General features: G+C 45.0%; 1 protein-coding gene across 2 annotated transcripts in view; it reads right to left on the bottom strand.

The window, feature by feature from the left end:
- The window catches only part of AHRR (aryl hydrocarbon receptor repressor), a 1,406,519-nt gene that overhangs the window by 392,985 nt on the left and 986,093 nt on the right, over nt 1-27,441 (bottom strand). For both annotated transcript variants that reach the window (XM_069620459.1, XM_069620460.1), the window contains exon 6: nt 3,146-3,275. In XM_069620459.1, the coding sequence (XP_069476560.1) occupies nt 3,146-3,275 (130 nt within the window). The remainder of the gene's footprint in view (nt 1-3,145; nt 3,276-27,441) is intronic.

Genomic DNA, 27,441 nt, shown 5'->3' with positions numbered 1-27,441 from the left:
AACAAAAAAAATGGCCGGCATGGAAAGGAGAGATGGGACTATGTAGTTCCTTCTTTCTTTTTGAGTGTCTGTGGGGTGTTTTGGGACCCTCTTTTTTGATCTATGGGGCCTGTGTCATGAGGGTGTTGAACTTGGTAATGTGACAGGGGACTCAGGCTACTCTACCTTTTTGGCACTTGCCGGTAGTTTTTCACAACACAAAATGACAGATAATATAATTTTGTCTGTACATGTGTAAAAGATCACCAATGTAACATTTATACAAATAACATCTTTATTTTTCTGGATTATGTCATAAAAATCTACTTAAGGCTGTTATGCATGTGTTGCCATATTAGACCAAAAACATTTTCCAAATACATTTTCCCATGACCAAACATCTATCTAGATAGATGTTTGGTCATGGGAACCATACTCTAGTCATCACCAGTACTAACCTTTCACTGTGCAAAAAACGTACTGCATTTTTGTGATATGAATGTTTAATATGACAAAATTTGTAGACGCCAGAAAATGTATTTGGTCTAATATGGCAACACATGTATAATAGCCTTAAGTAGGTTTTTATGAAATAATCCAAAAAAATAAAGATGTTATTTGTATAAATGTTACATTGGTGATCTTTTACGCATGTGCAGAAAAAATTATATTATCTGTCATTTTGTGTTGTGAAAAACTACCGGCAAGTGCCAAAAAGGTGGGGTAGCCTGAGTTCCTTCTTTCTTTCCATGACAGCCTGTCGTGGATCGGGAGCGGACATTCTGGGGACAGAAGTGTTCCCAGCATGTCCACTCCCAAAATGGACCAAAAAGAAGGTAAGTTGGGTTAGGAGGGCAGAGAGGGGAGAGGAACGTAGTGGGGAGAGGATTCCTGGCGAGGGCCAATCAGATTGATTGTTACAATCTGATTGACACTCGCTGGGTACTAGTAGATAATATAATAATAACTTGCCTTTTGTCTAGCGCTTGCTACCAGCGATTTGTTTTGCCACTTCTCACACTGTAAATAATAGAGGTCTCACCATTATACAACTTAATGGAAACCAATGTATCAACCTAAGAGGTAAGAGAGGCCAAGTTAGCCCTGAGGGACTTTTGAGAGAACACAGAGGTCAAGTGCGGTGTCCCATCCGAGAATGCAGTCTTTCAGAGTCTAGCCAGGATGATGTTGTGCAGTATGTGCACCATTTGGTAGCATTGAACACTACGTGTAGATCTTGGCACATGAGCGTGGCTCCACATTGCATGGTTGCATAGCCCTCAGACCTCTGAAACTACCTGCAGTCTTGGGATGCTGAATGTGTTTAGCACTTGTGCATGGTATGCACAAAGTACATGGCTTCTCGCTGCATTCACATCCAATGTGACCATTCATATCTATGCAAGTGTGTGGTCATTCCATAAGCTTAGAGTTCTTGTTAGCTTCAAAATATATTTTGAATGAATCACGTATTTCCTACGTTAAAATTGATTTTCTTTTGACGTCATGAATGAGTAAACTAAAATGATAGTGACAGACCTCTAATGTGATCCAGAAGAACTATAGAACACCACATGTGCCATTACATGTGGGCACGATAAGCCAGACGTTTTGTCATAACTTGATCAAGTTAAGCTTAAAGCATTTTCTCAAATCTGCCCAGAAACAGTTATTTAGAACTGCTGCATACAGGCATACAGTGACAGCTACAAGTTCACCCAGAGTGTCTGGCGAAGCCACAACCCGAAACACCAGTGCTAAAAATATGTGAGTGGCTAGATAGAGAGCAGAATATAAACCTTAAACCATTCGCCAGATTCACAAGGCAAGAAGATAGGCCCAATCTGCCTTTCAGACCCTCTTTCCCACTACAATCCTCCATGAAATCTCAGATCGTCCTTCGAAGGAAAATCTCCAGTTTATACTTTGCGGGAAAAGAATAATTGTTTCTAGGCGCTTGTCAGCACAAGGATCACACCTCTAGTCCTCCCAGTCACCAGACCTGAACACTGTTGAAGACGCAACTACATTCAGAAAACAGCTCAGAAGAAAACGTTGACAAACCACCTTCCCTTTGAATTGACTCCCTGCGTCCAATAAGCCAAGAGACTCACAGACTGTTCACACGCTATGGCCGCTCGTGGCCTTCGCCGCACTTAGGCTTTACTGGCAGAGTAGATTTCCGCAATGTACACTAAGGGTCAACCTGTAAAGGAAATGTCCATGTTCCCCCATCTCACTTATCCCCCGTTACTCTTTCTTGTTCCCATTCCTATCAAAGGGACTTGTTCTACACAGGGGCATCATACAAACTGCCAATAAAATACAAAATGAGACAAACCAATAACTCCACTGCTAGTGTGTTAAATACTTAACTGCAAATGCTCGGCGTCCTCTCCTAGAAACCAAGGCATTATTGGCAAGTAGGGACTGCCAGGCCCATCAGGACCTCCCATGTCCTGCCAGCTCATTCCACACTGATCCCAGCTTTATCTTTGCCTACTCAGTGCTTCTGAGACCCGTAAATCTCCTCTCATGCGTGGGACGCCTCATGCACATAAATAACCTCTACCACAGACAGCAAGGGCCTCAATTTGAGTATGGCGGTAATGGTAAAATCATGCTGTGTTTTAAACACAGTACTTCTTATATTTGAAATACAACCGCATTTTCAGTTGTGATCCAATAGGATTTTGTACCATCTATGGTACATACACAGTATGGCTTGGGGTGAAATACTTTCTATTTACCCTATGTGGTAAATAGTCAACGGAACACCAACTCAGAGGTGGTATTTTAATAACACATGGTACCTTATTACGTGTTCAGCGGTAAAGCTAGCACTAATTTCTGCGGCGGAATTAGCACCAGGGGAATTACCGCCCATTTGCAATTACCTTTAATTCAGCAGAATGGTAAAAGTGGCGGTAATTCCGTTACTATCACTTTTTGCCCTTTCCGCCAAACTAAAATGAGGCCGTTGGTATTTAAAATACCATGTTTTTACCATAAACACATTCTTATAATTAGGCCCTATGTTGTGGAACACTGTTTTTGAAACTGCTCTACCTACAATAAAGCTGTTTTGTTTGCAAGGAGCAGAAGCTCGGAATTTCTGCATTTCTATCCTTCCAACTTTCATCAGGGATGGTGGCACTAGGCTTACCGGTTTCTGCCTGTGTCTCCTGCCCCGGCGCCAACTGCTGGGGGTTCATGGCCCAGTGAAGCTGTTTGCAGAACTCCTGGCGGTCGTCCACGTGTATGTAATCATAGATATTTTGGTGCATTACATCAGTCTGCAAATAGAAAATACGCAGTCAGCCCCAACGAACACAACATTTGCAGCATCAAAAATAAAAATAAAGAAAACCACATTAAAGTACAATTCTTTCGAGGGCCCCCACTAATCCATGAAGACTTCAAGGAAGTGTGAGGGGACTCGGGCTTGCAAAATCAGTTTCTTATAAAGAACTTGTTTGCCAAACAATGGCTGCTTTTATGAACTGCGCCTGAAATCACGAAACACAAACAAAAGCTCACGTGCAGAGAAAAGTGTGTCTCGGTGTGAATTACATCAAGGTCAAAGACTGCAGTGCCTGCAGGCAAACTTTCACATACAGTAGTGACATCATTTCTCTGGCGCTTCTGTTTTCCCATATTTGTACTATATGTGGGACAAGTCAAAGAGGACTTGAAAATATGAAAGTCAGAATTTCCTGTATGCACTATATGTCCTGCTAGGCCACTGTTTTTCACCACGAGAACATTAATTACCGTGAAGCTCTCTCATTCGTACGCGAAGAACAAGTAAAATTGTCTTTCTTCCATGGAAATAACCGCATGAAAGGAGATGCAGGTCGCTAAATTAGAAGGCGGATCGTAGATGCAAGGGGAACGGGGAAGTGTGAAAGCTGAAAGCAATAGGTTAAGAATCCGACTCAGCCCCCAGAGCACGAGAATCAGAGAGACAGGCATCAGGAAACTGTATAAAAGGTGGTGACCGTCCATGTGAGGTGCCACGTCTGGCAATCTGCTCAGAGCAGCAGAAAAGCCTCTAGTAGTGAAAATACCTGCACGAACATGAGAAAGAGCTTGCATTAGCACCCTGGTCAGGGGTGGTGGGGGGTGGGTGGGAGTGGAGAGCCAGCTAATCAGGTGCTAGGAACACCGGCTTGAACCCCCTGTGCAAACCAGTGTTGCATCCCACCTGACGACCGGCTCCCCCGCGGCCATCTTCCACCACCATCCGCCCTGTTTCCCCCCCCCCACCTTCCACTTATGTTCCTTACTCTACGCTGCTGCAGGCCGCCATGGATGACGGCGCACTGTAAGTGCAAGTAATAATAATAATAATAATAATAATAATAATAATAATAATAATAATAAGAGGGGCTCCTTGCGGAGCCCTGCTTCCCTTTTGTGTGGCAGCCATGTTGTAAAAGTATTTTCCTGCCTTAAACGGGAGGCTACGTTGAAGGAAGGAAAATACTTCTTTTTTTAGCATCCCGGTTACCACTTTGGTAGCCAGGGTGGAATGGGGGTAACGGCCTGGACCCCTCATTAATGGCCATGGCTTTACTCGGGCCATTCACTTGGGATGCTGGGCCGTTACCCCCCCCCCCCCAGTTCCAGCCCTTGGAACGGGGGCTTAACGCCACAATGGAATTCAGAGAAGTGAAGGGCCACGAGAGAGGCCACTCCCCGAATAGCTGTGACACCGAAGAAGTGGATGGCGCAGACAACCTTGACAGTGATGCCTGAGTGAGGTGGCAGAAAAATAGCTGAGGAGGAGCAAGGACAGCATAATGAGAAGCTGGCAACTAAGGACTTAGAGCCCACGGATGTGGTGAATCACAGATTCATGGAGAGATCAAAAATAAAGAAGTTCTTTAATCAAGTTGTGGTTACAGCACTCTGAGGAGAGCAGCAGCGTTGGCCAACCAAGAAAACATTGGAAGATCTGGTACAAACTCAGAGGTGAAGTACAGAGAAAAAAATCAGGGAAAGAACTTGTTATGGGAGCTGTGGTTCCTACAGTCAAAGGGGCGCAGTGATCCTGACAAACCAAAAGAGAGTTAATACAAGGGCTAAGGCTTTGACAGAGAGAATTGAATTAATGAAGCATTGCTTCATAGAAGTTGTGATTCCAACACTCTAAGGAGGGCAGTGGAGCTGGCAAAGCAAGGGTAACAAGGAAGAGTTTATAGAAGCGTGCAATCAGTGAAGTAATTGAATGGGGAGTTCTGGGTCCAGTTGCATGATTAGAGTATGCTTCTTTGGGTCAGCAAAAGTATGCACCGTCCCCTTCTATCCACTCATGGAGTGCAGAGCAGGACCTAACTTTCTAATCATGTTCCCTCTCTTTCCCGTGCCAAGTGAAGGAAGGGACAGCCACCAGCTCACCACCTTTTCTATATTGATGCTTTAATTCTGAATGAGGAGAATATGGCCAAAACGTATGGAAAAAAGACATTCGTCACTCTTGACTGCGTCTGCCTCATTATCATTGAGGTGCAGACAAGTTCCAACATGGTGCCGAGACCCTGGCTGCATACACTTGAACAGTGTTCCTGTTCTTCATATACTGGCATAATTCCAGCAGATCACACCGTGTTTCTCACAGAATGAAAAAGCTGGCACAAACCGTTGAAACTAATCATAATGGCCTTCATGTTAACAAATGACACCTGCCATTGACGTTTCTCAATATGCACATACAAGATGGCAGAGGTCATGCCATACCCCTGGCAGAGATCACACAACTCTGAAGTGAGAGGCATTAAAACCTGGGAAGATCTCGAGTGCCGTCCCTTTCACCACAGCATGCAGCGACTCTTTCTCTGCTGTGTACAGTGACTGATCTGAATCGGGTGGGAGGAGTGTATGATAGTGGATGAGCTTTCAGTAGCGCTTCTCCCAGCAATTCTTGCGGGTGAATTAGAATGAGCGTACAAAAATCCTGGTTCTCATTGCAATGTCTGGGAAACCCTACCGTCCCTTCTCTCTGCAAGTATGAGCCACCCGCTGGCTGCACTGGTGAGTTAACTGCTCTTCCCCCTCCCCCCGGCACTTCTCCCCTTCCTTCTTTGCTGCACTTGCTTGATCTGAACACAGGCATAGTGAGATCATTACTTTGGCCTCACTTGTTTCCCCCTCCTTGCCTTGTCGCTCCTAGTAACACTTGTGTACAGGTGCGTTATAAATGCTATATCATATATCATATCATATCATATCAAAGGAGAATGCTGTTTTCTGACCCAGTTGGGACACATGACCACTGCAACCACCCTTCACAATTTCTCTCTAGAGCTGTGGCGAGAAACAAGAGGCTCTTCAGATGTTTGCCCTACAACACTCCTAAGCTACCACGTTAGGGAGCAGTAGGTCATTCTGATGTTAAGATTCATAATTCTTCTCCCTACTGGCTCAGCCAGCACCTCCTCACAAATAGAGAGCTTTCCAGGAAGAAACACGTTGAAAGACCAAATTAAACGTGTATTTATCTATCTTCCACTCAGCTACCCAGGTTTCATAAGCAAAGTTATGTTAGTACAAAAGAGAGATGAGGATTATCTTCAAGTAATAAACCTTATTAAAGAGGAGAACGAATTAATCTCCTAGGGAATTTCTGCTTCAATGACACTCTTTTTTATACTTGTATTTTATTAGGATTTATTTAGTGTGTTTGCCAAAGCGCTCTACATAAGAAAAACACATTCAAATATAAGTAATGAGGAAATGGTATATAATAATGAAGTAGACAGATAAAGTAGCTATGGTTTATGGGTCAGAGATAGTGGAAGGGGATGAGGTTTAAAGGAATGGTTCGGGCAGAAAATATTATTGTCCCTATGGTTCGGCCATCTGGTTTTAACCATAATTCGATCGATCGTACAAACATTTCCTATGCACCGTGCCCGAGTTTTCGTCTCTTGAACACAAGCAAAATCAGGCTGCAGGGCGCGGCCATTTTGTGATAATCTTATCACTTTCCGCATCTCCCTGGATGACCTACGTTTGCGGCACTAAATCATATCCCCTGCCCCTGAACCTGACATCACTAGACGCGTACCGCCCATTTCACAATGCCAAAGCACGTCTCGTGTCAACATTCTCTGCGCCTCAGCTACTGATGTGTCGCCACGGAAACGGCAGGAAGCCTCTTTCCCAGACAAGTATAAAGAGAGCGTTTTACAACACACAACAGCAGATTTTCTTTTCCATTCCTCTCGCTGTATTTCTTTGAGTATTCTGTGACTCGTTTCTGTGCTCTGGTCAGCTACCTTCGTTGCTTGTAGCCCGTGTGAACAGATACCAGTACCATCGCTATAATTTATTATCGTTTCTTTACCACGCAATGGCAACAATAATGCCCTACCTGTACGAGCCTGAGTATTCCGAGGAGGAATTACTGGAAAGAGCAAGCTCTGTAGACGAAGGGGATTCGGACAACAGTTGGGCGGATGTTTCAACAGATGAAGAGCATGGGCCTAGTCACATGGACGGTGTTTCCACCTGGTGTACCTGCAATCAGTGTGCGCTAATGCCAACCGAGGTGGAGAACTGCTGCTGACGAGAAAACTCTGGATGCTTGTCCTACATATCGCAAGGCGATCCACAGCCGCAGTGCCTTACCGAGCTGCCAGACTTCACGGCAGTCTGTCTCAGACGGTCCGTGTTGAGGATTTTGATGGTGCTTATGCACAAACTTCGCGCAACAGTTTGCCCTCGTAATCCAAGCAACGAGTAAGTGTAGTCTGGTTGTGATGTCAGTTAGGCCACTACTATTTTACGGTTGTCCCCTATAATCTGGTAACTTCAAGATATCATTGTCATATCCGTTTAGTCTTGCAATTCTCTAGTAATAGTCGCATAAAAGTCGTTCAATATTGTGCAGTGTCTAGTTAGCATTTGTCCTGGCAAAAATGCCATTGTATACAAGAATTGTCATTGCCAACTAAGGTTTAATACACTTATATTGGTCATTTAAAAACAGATTGTATCTTTTTCTTTCATAGGTGGTACCGGCTGGTGGCCTATCGTTCGTACACATGGTGGCTTCATGGGAGGCTTGGACACCGCGTTCGACGAGAAATACCCGCCTGTGTCGTTGGCGCCATTAGACAAACTTTCCCCAGCGACAGTGGTCAGTACAAGGGATTTTCCCTCGCCGAGCTGCAACCAGACCTTTACAATGTGTAGTATTTTTGTGCCATCAAAATAAGAAACCAATTAAAACACAACTTATTTTTTTATCTATGGTTGTTTCAGTTTTTAAGTGAATCAAGTGTGTCTCAATTCAGCAGTGTTCCGGTGCCTTGTCTGCACGCCCCCGGCCCATCCATCCCCCCTCCACTAACAAAGGCAGTTCGCGCCAGTGGATGTGCACTGCCATGGGGGGCTGTCAGGGGCGCGAAGGGCCAAGGTGCCAAACACCATGTACACTTCAAAAGGTATCCTACGCCCAGGGGCCATTGTTCACATGGCCTCCTCAGACCCCGTGTCTCCAGGCAGGGCTCCCCTGAAGCAGGCCGTGCCCCTGCAATGTACATAATGCCACGACATATACAGGTAATTCATTCACAAACACACCCCTTTTTGTTATTCTTTATAAACCACTGGATATTTACCATGAGAACATCCTTGAGCACTGCCAGTCAACTCGTGAACGTGCTATTCTGTGACAGCTTCGAGTGAACTTGTCAGTGTGCTACCTGTGAACATCTCCCTGTTCTCCTGCCACTAATTACTCTGCTTGCTGAATCCAACTGTTTGTTGGTCAAGGTAAGGACATGTATCCTAATCATATCTCCTTCATTTGTAAATTTGGGAATAGTTTCTTACCTGTAACTCCATTTCTCCAGCATTGGTATTTTTCATGGATTCACATGCTTAGAATATTCCCCGTCGTCAGGCTGGGAATTCTCGGTAAATTATATAGACCTTTTCCATAGGAAAAATTTCGACACTTTTGTGTCCTATCTATGTCATTTTGGGCCGCGTATGCCTGCGCCACTAGGACATAGAGGTATAAGTAGCCCCGCCCCCGCGGCTCCCCCAGATTTCGACCCCCAAAGTAGTATGGGGGGGACATCTGGTTTGCATGCTAGGGGAGGCCGGCGGGCGCATGTGAATCCATGAAAGATACCAATGCTGGAGAAATTGAGTTACAGGTAAGAAACTATTCCCTTCTCCAGCATTGGATCTTTTATGGATTCACATGCTTAGAATAGATTGTACAGCAGTATCCCCCATAGTTGGAGGTGTGTATGCAAACCAATAACACCATAACCATAAATGCATATTCGCCACGGCTAAACTTCAAATCCTAGTACAGGAACAGCTAAAAAACAACACTTTAACGTACATTAGCTGAAGTATATACCCCCTTTATTGGGGCCTACCTTATTGAAACAGGTGCTGTAGGACTGCACGACCCATCTGTGTATCCTCAGCATGTTGTTGTTCGAGGCAATAATGCCGGGTAAACGTATGTGGTACCGACCAGGAAGCCGTCTGACATATATCTCCCAGCGGAATCCCGGACCACAATGCCGCCGACGACGAATCGGATCTCGTCAAATGGGTTTCGTGGACGCCTTTCCAGCGGTTTCCCAGCTTTTGAGTGGCAAAAAGATATGGTAGATGACACCCAGCGGGACAGTCCTTGTTTTGAGATTGCTTTACCTTTAGCCGAAGGGCCATAGGCCCCAAATAGCTGTCTTGTGTCCCTGAGATTTTGAGTGCGATGGAGGTAAAATTTCAGAGCTCTTCTCACGTCCAACGTATGGAGAGTCCTCTCCTCAGCAGAAGAAGGTGTTGGAAAAAACATCGGTAGGACCATAGAAGAGTGCTTATGGAACATGGTAGGGACTTTAGGAATGAAATGAGGATTAGTAGCCAACACAACTTTATTTTTGAAAAACCTCAAATATGGTGGATCGATCACTAACGCTTGTATTTCTGACAGACGTCGAGCCGAAGTAATAGCCACCAGAAAAGCCAGTTTCCATGATAAGAATTTCAATGACGACGATGACATCGGCTCAAAAGGAGCCTTCATTAGTGCTGCTAGAACCAGATTAAGACTCCAGATCGGAGGAAACTTCTTCGTTGGAGGAAAAGTTCGGAACGATCCTTTCATGAAATGTTTAATCAACCTCTCACTAAACAATGGAGTTGAATGTCTCTTCCGAGTAAATCTCGAAATGGCCGCCAGATGCACTTTTATCGATGAAAAAGACAAACATTTTTGAGCCAGGAGTAGCAAGTATGGTAGAAGCTGCTCCGGTGTGATGTTAAGTGGACGTAAACCTGGCTGATCCCCGCACCAAATACAAAATCTCTTTCATTTGTATGTATACGAAGCGTTTGTGGAAGGCGCCCTTGCAGCTTGCAAAATGCGACGACAGTACGGTGGAATTGCTAACATACCAAACTCAGAGAAATCAGGAGCCAGGCTGTCAGACTGAGGCTGTCCGGGTCGTGGTGCCAAACCGCCCCTTTGTCCTGAGACAGAAGGTTCGGGATCCTCTGGAACCTCATGGGCTCTGCTGCTGAAAGATGGAGTAGATCGGAGAACCACACTTGTCTCGCCCAGTACGGGGCCACCAGGATCACCCGACATGGATATCTGTGAATCCATTGCAGTGTCCGACGTATGAGTGGAAACGGGGGGGAACGCATACAAAAACTTGTCCGTCCACGGGAAGGAGAACGCTTCCCCCAGTGAGTCTTGCTGTGGCCACCTGCTCGCGTATTGTGAGCACTTCCTGTTCTCTCTCGTCGCAAAGAGATCTAGAGCCGGACGACCCCGCTTTTCGAATACACGGTGTAGTTGTTGGTCGTTCAATTCCCATTCGTGTAGTCGATTCATCTCTCTGCTGAGAGAGTCTGCTTGCACATTATTGACTCCTGGTAAGTGGAACGCCAATAGATATATCCTGTGGCGGAGGGCCCAATGCCAGATCTCCTGGGCTTCGGTCGACAGAGTCCTGGAGCGAGTACCTCCCTGTTTTCTCAGGTAAAACATTGTTGTCGTGTTGTCTGTCATTATCTGTACAACGGATCCCTTTATGCGTGGTAGAAAGGACTTCAGGGCCCAACCCACTGCCCTTAACTCCAGCACGTTGATGTGAAGGCTGGACTCCTCCGATGACCACCGACCTTGAACTTCAAGGGAATCCAGTTGAGCTCCCCATCCAGTCAGAGAAGCATCTGCCACCACAGTCATCTGGAACACAGGTTCCAGTAAGGGCATTCCTCTTGTTAGATTTTTGGAGATTCTCCACCACTGAAGTGCCTGCACGAGCTTGCTGTTGATGGTCAATTTGTCCGACCAACGAACTTGTCTCTGTGCCCATCGATCCGTCAAGAATTCCTGAATGGGCCTCATGAAGAGACGACAATTGTTGATCAAGGGTATACAGGACGCCATGGTCCCCAGCAGGGACATGTACCTTCTTACTGACACTCTGGTGTTGACTTTCCATTTCGATGCCTTGTGCTGTAGTTTCAGAACTCTTTCGACGGATGGTTTTACCAATCCTGACTGCGTCTGGGACTCCGCCCCCAGAAAGACCAAGGTCCTTGATGGCGTTAAGGGGGACTTTTCGAAGTTTATTGCGAAGCCCAAGTGCTGTAGGAGGGACATGGTGGCATTCAGACTGTCCTGTGCCCTTTCTGGAGATAATCCCCTTACTAACCAATCGTCCAGATATGGGTACACATGATGACCTTCCTTCCGTAACCAGGCTGCCACTGGTGCCAAACATTTCGTGAACATCCTGGGAGACGATTTTAGTCTGAATAGGAGGACCTTGAACTGATAGTGGGTTCGTCCGACGACGAACCGCAGAAATCTTTTGTGTCGTCGACGCATCGGGATATGAAAGTACGCGTCTTGAAGGTCTAGCGACGACAAAAAAATCTCCCGGTTGTATCGATCGGATAACCTCTTGCAGAGTAAGCATTTTGAACTTTAGATTTTTCATCAGCTTGTTGAGAGCCCGTAGATCTAGAATGGGATGCCATTTTCTATTGGGTTTCTTGACCACGAAGTAACGGGAGTACACTCCCTTTCCTCTTTCTGCCACCGGGACCAGTTCTATAGCCCCTTTCTGCAGAATAAGCGTCACTTCCTGCACCAGTATCTGAAGATGGGATTGTGGCGAGAACACTGGCGGAATGTGTGGTGGCTTGTCCTTGAACTGTAGGGAGTGACCTAGACGTATCGTGTCCAAAACCCATTGGTCCGTAGTTATGCGTTCCCACTCGTCGACGCGACGAGACACTCTGCCCCCCAGGACGTCTTGAAACACGTCATTGCTGGGTTTCTGCCTGTCGATCCTTCGCCGACGATGAGTAGGAGCCTCTCCTTCTTGAGGACAGGTAATCTCTGCCTCTACGAGTAGCTTGGGATGCTCATCTGTAGCCTTGGGAAGAGTAAGAGGGCCGACTGAAACCTCGGTCTCTAGGTGATCCAAACCGAGAGTTTCCGGAAGCACCTCTGAAAGGACGAAAGGAACGAAAATTTCTGCCACTTTGGAGGGCTCCGAGCGACCGAAAAGTGACAGAGTCTTCTTTCATGCCCTTCAAGGCTTCATCCACTTTCTCGCCAAACAGTTGTTCCCCTTCGCACAGCATGTCCAGCACCTTGTATTGCACCTCTGGTCTAAAAATCGTGCACTTAAGCCAGGCTTGCCTCCTTAACACTACGCCGTTATTGATTTGTTTAAAACCGGCCTCCGCCATGTCGACAGCGATATTTATGGAGTGATTGGAAGCCTCTTCCCCTTCACGTACTAGTAGCATAGCGGACTTCCTGTGTTCCTCTGGCAGATGGTCCAAGATAGGAGCCAAACGATGCCACATCTCTCTATCATACCGCGCCATAATGGCCAGGGAGTTGGCTGCTTTCACTGTAGTCGCAACGACTGACAATTCCTTCTTTCCAAACGCATCTTGTCTCCTGGCATCGTTGTCCGGCGGGGTCGTGCATTTGTGTTGCGACCTCGCTTTTCTGGCCGCAGGGACGGACACCACCGAATCCGGTGAAGGTTGAGACGTCAAGCATTTGGGGGTTGACTCCGGAGCCTTGAATTTCTTTTCTAACCGTCCTTTTATCGCCGGTTCTGAGAAAGGATGACGCATGGTTCTCAACCCCTCTTGCCAGACATGGGCCAAAATGGGGATAGCAAACATCGATTTTCTTCTCTTGCCCATATGATCGAAGAGAAAGCAATCTTTCTTTACTTCTTCCGGCGCTAGTCCAAATTCCGCACACACTTTTCCCATCATTGCATGGAAGGCCCCGATGTCATCCGGCGGTGATGGTTGCGCCGGGCTCTTTGGAGTTTCCATCTCTGCATCCGACTCCCATGTGGGGTCCTTTGAGGGGCATAATGAGACGTTTGAAAGAGAGCCTTCAAGTTCTGACTCCGACTCCGGCAGTTCTCCCTCCTCCGAGTGTGGGTGACAAAAATCCTCCTCCACCGAGCAAGTTGTAGGTATTCTATTCTGGTCGTCGAGCGAGGAGCCGGGCCTGGTTCGGCGACGACCGGCGTAGCCTGCGGTACCGTCGGGACACTAGTGTGAGGCAACTGCATGTCCAGACGCTGTAACAGCTTCTGTAACGTGTTCAACACCTCCAGGGACAGTAGAGACTGGGGATTCAGCAAGGAAGAGGCGGTTGGGATGGCACTCCCACTCGGGATTTCCCCCCGAACTGATTGCACGTAACCCCAGATCGGTCGGCTGTATGATCGGACCACGGTCATCCTCCGCCGACGAGATGGAAAGGACCGCTTCTGGTTGCAACAAGGCCTCAGGCAAGATCGGGTCAAAAACTTCCGGTAGCCAACCCATCGAAGGTGCCACCGTCGACGACGACATTTTCTCCATAACTGCTGTTTGACCCGCTGAAGTGATTGCGGGAAGAGCAGGCACAGATGGCAAAGAAGACGTTGATGATCTCACCGTTGTCGACGACAAAGTTTTAGGCGCAGAGCCTTGTGGCGCACTCGCCGGTTTCGAACTCGGCTTGTGGGTCAACGACACTCGACTCGAGGTAGAGCCATGGCGGTCTCCCAAGGAGGATTTCAATTTTTCCTCCTTTTTTGATGAGGAGGAAGAAGAGGATGTTTTCTTTGACGAAGAGTCCCTCGCAGGATGTTTATCAGAGGGGTGTTTTTCCAATGAACGTGGTTTCTTCGTTGGGGGCTCTGCCGACGCAGAGCGACGAGGGGGCACCGGAGATTTAGATCTCGAGGCAGTAGAGCCTACCTCCGATGCAGGGTACGGACCCGCCCCGTCATTGAGCCAAGTTACCAGGCGTCTGTTTCGGTCCTTCAGGGTCTTCTGGGAGAAGCCTTGACAGATCTCACACGTGTCGGCCGAATGATGTGGGTGAAGACAGTAAATACAGTCCATATGCCCATCACCTTCATACACTTTCTTAAAACCGCATGTAGCACATGGACGAAACAACGCCTTTCCAGACATTCGAGGGAAGTTGAAGAAGAAGAACGCACAACCCAGCAAAAATAGCAGATACTCGAGGTAATCCCACTACTTTGGAAGACGGTTGAAATCTGAGGGAGCCACAGGGGCGGGGCTACTTATACCTCTACGTCCTAGTAGCGCAGGCGTACGCGGCCCAAAACGACGTAGATAGCACACAAAAGTGTCAACATTTTTCCTATGGAAAAGGTCTATATAATTTACTGAGGATTCCCAGCCTGACGACGGGGAATATTCTAAGCATGTGAATTCATTAAAGATCCAATGCTGGAGAAATATCTATTCCGAAGTACCTAACTCCGTAGTGCTATGTTAATTTGTATCATTGCTATTGACTTGAGTTTCTTTTGTTATGTTATCGGTGTATCAATTTTTATCATTGTCAATTGGAATCGTATTGCATCCTTTGTGGACCGTGCCTATAGTATAAGCATGTTTCATTTTCGTGCATGATAGAACATTCAAGGGACGAGTAACATGTTCTGATTTTCAACACATCAATGAATCGCTTGTGAAATTTATCCTATTATACAGCCGCACACGCTGCACTGGTTTTGCTGTGGTGCCCAAAAGAAAGCGTGCATCGAACAATGTATTGTCCAATTCATTCTTTCTCTCATGCTTATGCAAAATAATTTTCTAATAATGTTGACCTTTATTTTGCAGAATTTACAACAATGCCTGCATGTTCTATTTTCGGTTGCCCTTCGAAGACCCATGACAAATCTGAAGGCATTACAATGCATGTATTCCCTAAAACTTTTGATCGAATAAGAGAATGGCCCAGACGTTGCGGATATCCACTGGAAGACCTTGAAAGTAGAGTCAACCAAGTCTTGGAGGACAAGAGGGGTCATCGATACTGCATCTGCAGCCTGCACTTCTCACCGGATATGTACGACACATCCTTGTACACAAAGAGGAATCAACCGAGAGAAACCCGGAAATTGCTCCCAAACGCTATTCCGACTTTACTTGTGAAAATGCCGCCACAGGTGAGTCACGCTGCAGAATTTAGCTTTACACCTGTATTTTCGGTGTAAATGCCACTTATAGTACTTTCCATATTTATGTGATTGAATAGCTGCTGAAATAATTACTTTTTTGCTAAACATCAGTCCTTGTTTTGTGGAACCCACATAGAAAAATGATTTATGGGGACGGATAACTATGCTATATTATGCGTTTCAATATGTGTAATTTTCTAGTATTCAGTCTCCTTACATGCCATTTTGTAATGTTTGAATCTCTAAATCGAATAATACTTTCCCTTTAACACTCCATTATTATCCACCGAATTTATCCACCGAATATGAAGGAACAAGATTCAACATCCACGTGTTGCCTGGAGTCATCCACCACTTTGAGCGCGTATCAGGTAATCTTACCTAGCTATTCTGTTCCAGACTGGTTTTATGTACGGAATTCTAGATAATGTGATCATATTTTTGTAACGTATCATTGCATTACACAATGTTTCTTTACTGCTTTACTGTTGATAAGTACCTTTGTCGTCTTTCCAAATTGTGTGTACCGTTTCCAATCTTTTCGACCTCACTAATAAAAGTACTGTGTTTCAGGGAGATGCTGAAGCGTCCACTACAATCCGAACACCCCTCGTAGTAGATCCGGCGTCAGGGGTATTGGTCATCATAGCTCAATAGGACGAGATAATCGGATCATATTTTCGCAACCTATCATTGCATTGCACAATGTTTCTTTACCACTTTACTGTTGATATGTACCTTTGTCGTCTTTGACTCGTTTCCAATCTTTTCGACCTTACTAATGCAAGTACTGTGTTTCAGGGAGATGCTGCAACGTCCGAAACAATTATATTATCCATTGTGGCTGTTCCGGAAACAGACCATACAGTTGCTCCAGAGCCAGAGGTATGCACATTGACAGTACCATTCAATGAAAGAAAGTCGGTCTAATTAGATGTGTAATGACAATGACTTATTTTAAATGGATACTATTTTTTGTAGGGATGTATACAAGATCCGTATATTGAACCGGAGGAACGTGTATCAGAGTCAGTCCACCAGTTTGCTGATGTTAGAGTAAAGAAGGTTTCAAAGAAAAGAAATAAACATAAGGTTAGTTATAAACACTTTCTATTGTTGGCAAAGGTTTTGTGCCAAGGCTTCATCATATGCTTTTTGTTATGTCAATTGTACAACACTGTATGTTGGATTTAGACTGGACATCCCTTTTCCTATCTGCTCTGTAGTTGCCCAATCGAGTACGGACTATGCAGACACAGACAGCGATACACAGATGCTGCTTGCCAAACTGTTTTCACCATGGAGGAACTATTCATTGAGGCGCGTCGTGTTCATACTCGAGATGCCTATGTCCAATGGCCAGAAAATGAATTTAATAAGACCGGCGATTCCAGCAAAGTATTCTTAGACCATTGCTACAATGCGCCCGCTCCGCCAGAGGAAGACGCAATTGAATTTATAGAAGATAGTTTTACATTACTCGATGACTACTTGACACAATCGACACCGCCAAAAAAAGCCCCCCAAAAAACAGTCCACATTGATATTTTCTCCTATCCATCGTCAAGTAACAGATGTTAAAATTACAGAAACTGAAGCATCAACACTATTGACCGACGAAACAGACAAAGATATCGACTATAGTATGTCCGGTTTGGTTGATATGTCCACAACGGTTCAGCCCGAAACAACAGTGTTGCCAGATGGCAGTATAATAAAAGAGGCCAAATACATAGTATTCGACAGCAGCTTGATGGAGATTATAAAGATGCTGAACTGTGTGCATTCAGTGGGAGGGGAAGTATGTGGAAAGCCATTGGTGAGCGTGACTCGTCTAACACAAGGCAGTAACCTGAAAATACATGCCACCTGTGAAAAGTCACATAACGCATTTTCATGGTCCGCTCAACCGATGCTGGGGAAACTGCCAGCTGGCAATCTACTAAGTGCCACAGCTTTACTTTTCAGTGGCTCTAGTTTCACCAAGTTATCGAGTTTCTTTCAGTTTGTGGGACTACATTTCATTTCTAAAACGCAATACTACAAATACCAACGTGATTATCTATTGCCTGCCATTAGTGAAGCTTGGAAAATTGAACAATTGGCTATTCAAAGTACATTCCCCCACAAACGGTTCAGGCTAGCCGGCGATGGACAGTGTGACAGCCCCGGATTTTCTGCTAAGTACTGCACCTACCATATTAAGGACATGGAAAGTAAGAAAGTTGTGAGTTTGGTGGTCGTGCAGGTGTCCCAATGTAAATCCTCGGTGGCCATGAAGAAACTTGTTTTATAAAATCACTGGAAGATCTTCATTCGAGGGGAATGCAAATCGACCTCATATCCACGGACAGACACGTTTCAATAGCCAAGACAATGAGAAAGCAGTATCCAAATATTAAACATCAATTTGATGTATGGCATGTTGCCAAATCAATTAATAAAAAAATCTCGGGTGCAGGGAAAAAAAAAGTTTCGAAAGTATTTCGCAATGGTCCCAGTCTTTCAGCAACCATCTTTGGTGGAGCTCCAAAACATGTGATGGGTCTGTGGAAATTCTACTGGAAAAATGGCGCTCACTGATACACCACAATTCCGAAGTTCATCACTGGACAGAAAACAACATTTCCACCAATGTGAACATTGCCCTTTGTCCCCAGAGCAGGCACGGAAGAAGAAGTGGTTGATACCATCTTCACCTACACACAAAGCCCTCGAGAAGATTGTGTTTGATAAAACTCTATCAAGAGATCTGAAGGGACTCATAGAATTCTGTCACACAGGAGATTTGGAGGTGTTCCACAATATGTGCCTAAAGTACAGGCCAAAGAGATTGCATTTTGGCATCCAGGGGATGAAAAGTCAGACTTTGCTTGCGGTATTAGCGCATAACGAGAATGTGGGCCAGGAACAATCTAGGACTGCAGGAAACTTAGGGATGCTTCGCTACAATATGGCCTTTACAAAAAGAAGCAAAAAAGGGGTGGCCAAGCCAGTATATGATCAAATGGAATTCGATTTTGTGAAAGATCTCATTGTTAATGTCGTTGAGATACATACTCATGGAATCGCGCACAAATCTGTTCAGAGCACACATACATTGCCACAAAACATTGCCAGCATACCATGTCCACCCAAAGCAGAGCTTGTTAAATCGTTCAAATCCCGGTTGAAATGATTACCGTCTGTTTTTATTTTTGCAAAAAAATGTTTCTATAATCTGTATAAATAAAGTATGCATTTTGTCTTTTGAAATCTATCCTCTCAGTCTTTTATCTTGAAAACATATTACAATTATTACGATTGCTTTCACATTTCACAGTTTAGTTGAGATACTGTGGGACCTTCATTTTTCGTGTTAATGAAGAATGGGTAACAGTGTGTAAGAATATTTGGGTTTTGGCAGTTGACTTGCAATAAAGTTCCGCAAAAGGCTGAATAACTGCTGGACCTACAAAAGGGATTAGACATACGCCACAAAACATTCTAGGCATGCGAGAAGTACCGACTGTGAAAACATGCCATGGGGTAGGAGGCCATTAAATAAAATAAGCAGTGGTGGCCCTATTGGCAAATTTGACCTACAGCTGAGCAGCGCCACAAACAACGAGCGGTCCCCTATTTCCTGAGCCCGTATTTCAAAATTCATGTTATCATGGATGCGTTGACACGGGATGTTGCAAAGTAAGAATGTATGTTCATTTTGAGCAAAGGTCACCAGCTTTGAATTTCAGCTTGAGAGCTGTGAGGCCCCACGCGTCCCTCGCACAGTATAAGGTTCAATTGTTTTTTTACCTTGAGAAGCAGGGACCATTCTGAAAGGGATTGAATTGAAGGGGGGTGTAATAACGTATGATATGATTAGGTTGCCCATTCCCAAATTGCACCTAGTCACATGTAAGTTCAGTTTATGAGAAAACATTGACACGAACGGAGGATTCTGCGTCACGGTCTGCATTACGCCTAGAGAATGGAAATTGGGAATGTAATGTAAGTTTCTCTTTGGACGATTTCATACCAGATCTAATCGAAATAAGAATAGCTGACCGTTACTGATGGGTGACATTGTACTTGTTTGTTCTGTTTGGCATGTTGCAATGAAGTGCTAGTACTTTTATCTACCGGGCATCAGGGGCAGGCCAGCATCGAGACGCATGTAGACCACCACTCGTTTCTCCCTGGCTCAAGGCTGATAAATCATTACATTGTTTTTGCACCTCGAATTATTGCCCCAGTTTACGCATTACGTTTAGAGCTCAACATTCTCATTCGCGCTATCCGCGGAAGCAAATAGCAGAGTACTTTGAAATTCCACGTTGTATTCTCTCGGTTCACATTGTGTCACCTCTGCGCTAATAAAGGAAATGAATAATTGTAATAAAGATCGGCTACTGAGACACTTTTCAATTTTTATCTTTTGCAAACAGTTACATCGTGCCGTTCTGCGATTGTCATCTATTCCAGACCTCGACCGATGGCTTCTTCAACCGCCAACTGCAGCTACATGTCAATCGCTGGATCTACTTGACCGTATTTTGGGACGACAGACAAGGTCCAATCGGTCCGTACGCCGTACCGGCAATTAGGAGCACCATAACAACCTTTACGGTGGTCTAGTGCCAAGTTGCAGCACCAGCCTTGCAACTCACCGTGCGACCGAAGTGCTTCAATTACCCAAAACGAACACCCTGTGTACCAAAAAGGAACAGCACGTGACTCACGATAAACATTTGCAGATTTATTACCCAAAACGAACACCCTGTGTACCCAAAAGGAACAGGGCGTGACTCACGATAAACATTTGTGGATTTATTACCCAAAACGAACACCCTGTGTACCCAAAAGGAACAGGGCGTGACTCACGATAAACATTTGCGGATTTATTAAACGACAGACAAGGTCCAATCTGTCCGTACGCGGTACCGGCAAAGAAAAAAGTTCTATTTTAATTGATTCGGTCACACGCTGATTGTTATCGAAACATTTAATGTGAAATAAATGTACTTTACCAATTGTACAGTCTTGTTGTTTCCACTTAAAGTACAGTTTAATATTCCTAATTGTGACGCGCTGCACTGTGAGATGATGTGTGTTGTTTTCCGGGTTCCGCGTCTAGTCGCGTAGGTGACGACTGGGCACGTTTGCCCACGCTGCCCAGCAACGTCACGGAGAGAGGCGGAGAATATAAATGATTTGGTGATGTCAGGCTCAGGGGCGGGGGATATAATTTAGTGCCGCAAACGCAGGTCACCCAGGGCGATGCGGCAAGTGATAAGATTATCACAAGATGGCCGCGCCCTGCTGCCTGATTTTGCTTGTGTTCATGAGACGAAAACTCGGGTAGGGTGCATATGAAATGTTTGTACGATCGATCGAATTAAGAATAAAAACACATGGCTGAACCATAGGGACAACAATATTTCTGACCGAACCATTCCTTTAAGCCAAAGGCGAACAATGGCCAGCAAAGAGGAGGACCTGGTGCGGAGAGTCAGTAGATTCCAATGATTAGGGGCTAGAACATAAAAGAAAAATTGGGCACAAGAGGGTTTGGCAACAGAAGGGAGACCTTGCAAATGGGAGTGAGGTACGTGAGGTGGTTCATAAAGAAGAGACCAAGGAGAAGAAGTATGGGAGCATTTGCAGAGTATGGGCCTCATTACGAGTATGGCAGTGCGGGAACAAATGGTGGTAATGCCATGGTATCTACATTACCACTGCATTACCACATCGCCCTAATGCAAGTTTGGTGGTAAGGTGGAGGATTTGTCCTCCAGCAAAATGCTGCAGGTAAATCCTTCACCTTACTGCCAAAAAATAGCAACATTGGTGAAATTCCAATGACATCCCCATGGAGTCCTATGAATTTAACAAAATGGGGACTTAGGCCACTTAGCACCACTTTGTAAATCCACGATAACAGTATTGTATTGTTTGTATTGTTTATTTATTTATAGGGCGCAACTGGGCCGTTAGGCAACTGGGCGCTTGAGAACTTCTTAGGTTACAATTACATGAATATCTTGCATTTCTTATGTTACAGTTACAATAAGTTACTTGCATTTCTTATGTTACAGTTAGGTAACTAGGCGCTTGAGAACTTCTTAGGTTACAATTACAAGAATACCTTGCATTTCTTATGTTACAGTTACAATGAGAACGATTGCATAAGTATCTTAAATTTCAAATGTTACAGTTATGGGCATATCTTACAGTTATAAATATCTTACATTTCTTATGTTACAATTGCAGGCTTAACTATACAATTACAAGCAGGCATATTAGTATGTATTAATAATTCCATTTGGTGGTATTTCAGCAGACTTGCCACCAAAATGCAGCCAAACTTGTAATGAGGCCCATAGAAAGTGGAAGATAAGATGCAAGTTGAAAGGCAGCCAGGAGAAGGAGAGAGCAGGGAAGGAATTCTAATAGTGTGAGAGGAGAATGAGAACACGAGACGTGCAGGAAAGCTGAACACAGAGCGAAACGGGGTAAGATGAGAAGCAGGCAGCCCAACTTAGAGTGCAGAGCAGAAGGCCAGATGGGAAAAGATAAGAGAGGAGATAAGGAGCTTGGTTGCATTAAAGGAAAGAAATTAGCTAGCTTTGTGGCGGTGGAAGGGGTGGAATCTACAAGTGCGAGCAATATTAGAGATGTGGTTAGGGAAGGTGAGAAAAGATGCGCTGATTGAGAGAAATGAAGAGCAGAGGAATGAAAGGATAGAGGAGGGGGAGAGGCAGAGGGAGACATGAGGCGGGAAAGAAGAAAATCTCTATATTAGCAGGATTGAGGTCAAGAAAATCGCTGTTTGTTCAGGACTGGATAGTATGTAGACAGTTTGAGAGTCAGAAAAAGGATTTACAAATCTAGGGGTTATTGGCAAAGAAGTGACAGGAGAGACTAAAACAGGTGATGAGGGCAGAGAGTGGAATGGTGTAGCGAGGGAAGATAAAGGGGGCAGTGATAGACCCCTCAAGGACAGTGAATATGAAGAAGGAAGGATGATGAGAAGTTACCAGCCCAGGAAACCTAATTGCTCTGGTCTTTTAGGTGCGGGCGGAACCATTGAAGAACAGAAGCAGAAAACACAAGTGAAAAGAGAGTGGTAAGAGGCGTACAGTGATTGACAGTGCCAAAAGCAGCACAGAGGTCATGAATCAGGATAGAATAACATTTAGTGTGATGAGCAGAGAGCTGGGAGTTAGTGACAAAGGTAAATGGGACCGATGTTGGCAGGACGGGCAGGGCCAAGAGTGGCTTTCTTGGGGAAACATGTCACATTGCCGCCACCAGTCCATCACACCGAGATGAAAAACACCACTGAATGGAGCATCATTCCAGCGGAAGCAGTGCCGGTGCTGTGTCTTGCTGGTGAATCCATCCATCCAGATCATGCTCAGCTGATTGTCTCAGCGGAGCTGTTGCTGGGGTGCTTTAGGGATACTGTGATGTCACCAGCCTGATAATGCTCGCAATCCCATGAGTGACCCGCAGTGAGCCTCTTCAGACCCAGCTAGCTGACCTTAAAATCAGTATTGTCATAAAAGCCAAGGAGAAGGTGGGGGGGGATACACCCAACCTCCAGTTCAATGGCATCCAACATCCATTTGCTAAGGAGTAGAACATGCTAGTCAACAAAGTGGGCCTCTTATATAGTGAGCCAGATTCCAGAGCAGCTGCTTTATTGCCTGGTGCGCCCTCTTCAATGCCATCATGCCATGCATGACCCATGCATGCCCGACTAGCAGGGCCACCTAGAGACTGAATGCAATCACAATCTGCAAAGGACATGGCCCAGGCTGGCCGTGGGCATCGAGAAGTACTGCCAGAGATGTGCCTGGTGCATCACCAGCAAGTCTACCATCTACCCAGGTGCCTACCTGCAACAGCTGCAGAGCTCTGGACTGATGGATGTGGTCTGTGTAGACCTCCTGACCCTGGAGCAGATCCAAAGTGGACCTCAGAACATCCTTGTTAACATGGATCATCAGGTGTGCACAGGGATACACCATGAAAGACCAAAAGGCTGTTACCCTCATGAAAGTCTTTTGGCTAAAGATATTCAGAAACTGTGGCTGGCCCACTTGACTCCATTTAGAACAGATACCAGATTTTAAATTCAAACTGGTAAAGGAATCGATGATCCTGATTGGCCTGAAAACCCATACATCCCCATACTACCCCAAAGCGAACACTTAGAGAGAGTGATTTAATCACATTCACTTTTATATGCTGGGCTCAAGCAAGTCCTCAAGAAACCTAGAGACAAAGTGAAGTGGAGTCAACATACTGCCACCCTAGTCCATGCATACAATTGTTCACTAAATGACACCACCAGGTATTCACCACACTTCCTCAGGTTCGGAAGAGACATCAGGCTGCCAATTGAACTGTGTCCTGGATTGTCTTCAGATGAAGCTAGTGTGAAGAACTGATCAAAGCACGTCAGTGAGTTTCAAGACCTGCTGAGCCAAGCACACCAACTGGCCCAAGTCGCAGCAGAGGAAAACTTGACAAATTACAAGAGGTGGTATGATGCCATGGCCTGGCATCACAACCTGCTGCCTGGGGATCGTGTTCTGATCCAAATTCTGGGAAAAAGAGGAAAAGAAAACCTGAGGGATCACTCTGCGTCTCAGTCATTAATCAATGACCACCTGCTTTCTGGTTTGCCAGGGCTATTGCTGAAAGAAGAAGGGGCAAATATGTTTTTGAGAACCCTACATTGCAACCACCCTCTCACCTCCTACCCCTAGGGTGCCAAGTCGAGATAGGGCCTGAACAATCAGATCATGAACCTTCCTCAGAAGGACACCAACACGAAGTGCAAAAATGCCAGGGGAAGAAACCAGCCAAATCACAGAGAGTCAAGATTACAACATAACAAGTTGTGGAAGTCTGAAGAATGCTGTCAACTAGACACTAGAGAGCGGATCTACTCCAGAGTCCAAGAATGAATAGGAAGGGCAGAGAGCTGAGAAACATGAAGTGTGTTACTTCATTAACTGGCAAGAATCAAGCCTTTCCACCCCTGTAGAACCCAATACCCTGCAAGTGCCCCTGAAAGTGCAGTGAAGTCTCAGTCCCGGTCACTAAGTTCATCAGCGGACCAGTGTTGGGGTAGACGTTTTAAGTCCCAACACGGGAAAGAGGTTGGCACTATGTAAATTGTACTAGGCCATGGTTCAGCTGGATAAGATGCAATGTTGCAACTAAATATGTGTTAAATGTAGTTAGAAGAATTGAAATGAGGGTTACTTTGTGTTTTAGTTGGACACATTTTAGAGTCACAGTAGGCATCAACATGAGTAGCAGTAGCAGGGATACAATGCATTGTGCAATGTACAATTTGTAGCAATGAGAATTATGTAGTGGGGAGCTTTATGCATGCGAGAGAGGAGTTCATTGAAGGGGAAACTATCATGTGGGAATTCAAGAATGGTTTAGATTGCAGTCCCATTTAGGGCATTGGGAAATGTGGGGTTCATTGTGGGAACATGGAGACATCGCAGAATGCAGGTTTTACCTACTTGGAAGTCTTAGTAGGCCGCAGGGCTGAGGGTGAGAATAGAATAGAAAGCCATCTGTTTGATTTTTATGGCCGGATTGGGTTCTTAGATGCAAAGTGTAATTTCCCTGGGAGCACGAAGGCTTATTTTTGATGACCAGAAAGGTCTGGTTACCTGGAGAGTTAAATTGAGAGCTGATGGTTTATGGCCTCTCAGGGAAATAAGTTTAATGTATGCCGAAGGCTGTGTGACTTGAGGTGGCAGTTGCAAATAGGATTACGAGAAAGAATGCAGGGAAAATGGTATAGGACGCCTGGAGCATCTGGGAGCATAAGGATTTTTACTACTGCTTCTAAAGCCTGCTTATTTATTTCTCTCCCTCCCCATGCCTTAAAGTGTTTGTGGAAAGCTGTGCACAATCACCATTTTGGTTAATGGGTTTCTGTCACATGGTCTGGAATAATAAACTGAGTTATTCATAAATGATAAATGTATTATGTGGAGTACGTCATAACAGACTATGAATGAAGACCACATGTCAAAGTGGCTGTACTTTGTGAATGTATTCAATGGGGTTTTAGGGCTAGGGGGATTAAAAGACTTTTTATTAGAGTTAGCCAATGGATGATTGGGACGTGACTTTGTAACAAAATATTTGTGATTATGTAAATTGTCTAACTGGGTATATAAACGGTAACTTTGTTGTCTTTCGGATAGAATCAGGTTATTTTTCAGCTCCAAGGAACTGACTAACGCCGCCCGATCATTAGCATGCAATAAGCTTGCTTTCCTGGCAAAAGGGCATTTGTTTTTTCACAGAAGCCATTCCTTCGAATTGAAATGTTGAGTCACTTCCTTTCACCAGCATCCAGATTCAAGGCTGTAGCCTGTTGCCACCCGTGAGCCACTGCCTGAGCCACGAAGATCCCACTGGGAGGTGAGGCCCATTAAGAGGCTGAGCAGTGATAGTCCAGAGGAGCAGTGTGAAGTGCAGTTAGGACACTTAAGCTTAGCCACCCTTACCATTATACCAAATTACACCAGGGACCTTCTTGTCTGCCATGGAGATAGCTGCATTTTTTAACTCATGAAACTTGGTTGCTACTAGCACTAAGACACCAGAGAAAGGACACTCATCCCAAATTTACAGCATGGCACCCATCCTAGAGGACAGGTTTTCTGAGAAGGGGCATGGTGTCACCTACATAAATGTAGGAGTCAGCAATGGCTTCAGTAATGTGGCAACATGAATTTTATATCTAGCACAATTTCAATCATAATGTAGACTGAAGTCACAGATACCAGCGACATTTTAAAACATATTTGATTGTTCGGTGGATGTGTTAAATTTTGAAATGTGTAAGCATACAAAAAATGTTCCATTTAAAAGTACATTAATTGCTTTACTGTATAAATATGGAATTAGTTGATGGTTTCACTGTGATGCCTTGCCTGTTTTAATGTAAACACCTAACCTGTGAAAATAAATCACCAGACAACAGTTTAAAGAACTTATTACTTAAATGATTGGCCATTTGGTTAAAATAAAGGCTGCCCTTGGAGCGTCTCAGCAGGGGGCTGTCATGTAGCATGAGTGGATCGAGAGAAAACACAAACTAGATTTCAGTGTGAAATGGTTTATTAGAGTCAGTGCACAAGGGGTGGCTAAAATAACTAAGGAATAGGTATTAAAGCATGACAACTAGTAAGGGTGGCTATACTATCTAAGGTTGGGGTTTAAGGGTAGATAAAAGACAATAATTAAGGGGAGAAATAAAATAAAAGGAAATGTCTCTAGAGCAAAAGGTGTGCACTAAATATACTCTGAAACTTTCAAATGCAGGTCTTGTTCCTTTGGAGGCTATTCCCCACCACTGGTGTTCTGGGTTTCCAAACCCTTTTCCTGGGAACTTGAGAGGCTTTGGCCAGCTTAAGAGATTTAGGGCCTGATTCATGGAATTTTTTGCACAGTGCAAAGTGACTTTGCACTGCCAACAAACACCCCGATTCATGGAACAGTGCAAAGTGTGTTTTAGCTGGCCAAAGTCACTTTGCTGTCAAAACTACACTTTGTTATTGCTCCGTGAATCAGGGTGGAGCAGTGCAAAGTGATTTTGTTGCAGTGCAAAGTGGCTTTGGCACGGCAAAACGACACAATGCACAGTTCCATGAATCAGGATTTGTGTGGGCAGTGCAAGCTCAATTTTCTGCAATGCAAAACATTCCATGAATCGGGCCCTTTGTGGGAGTTTCCCAGACAGGGAAATGCAGAGAAATCGCTGCTGATGCTGGTGTCCAGCACACTCCAAAGTACCCAGTAACTCCGACTAGTTAGGGAGAGAAACATAGGAGGGTGTCTTTTGCCTCCAAAGGAGTGGGCCACCCCTGGGTCTTGACCCTGGCCTCCACCTGTCTGAGCCTAT

The sequence above is a fragment of the Ambystoma mexicanum genome, chromosome 5q (genome assembly GCF_040938575.1).
Source record: "Ambystoma mexicanum isolate Mex_15411 chromosome 5q, UKY_AmexF1_1, whole genome shotgun sequence".
Taxonomy (NCBI): domain Eukaryota; kingdom Metazoa; phylum Chordata; class Amphibia; order Caudata; family Ambystomatidae; genus Ambystoma; species Ambystoma mexicanum.
Note: the sequence above shows the minus strand (reverse complement) of the source record. Positions and strands in the feature narration are given on the sequence as shown.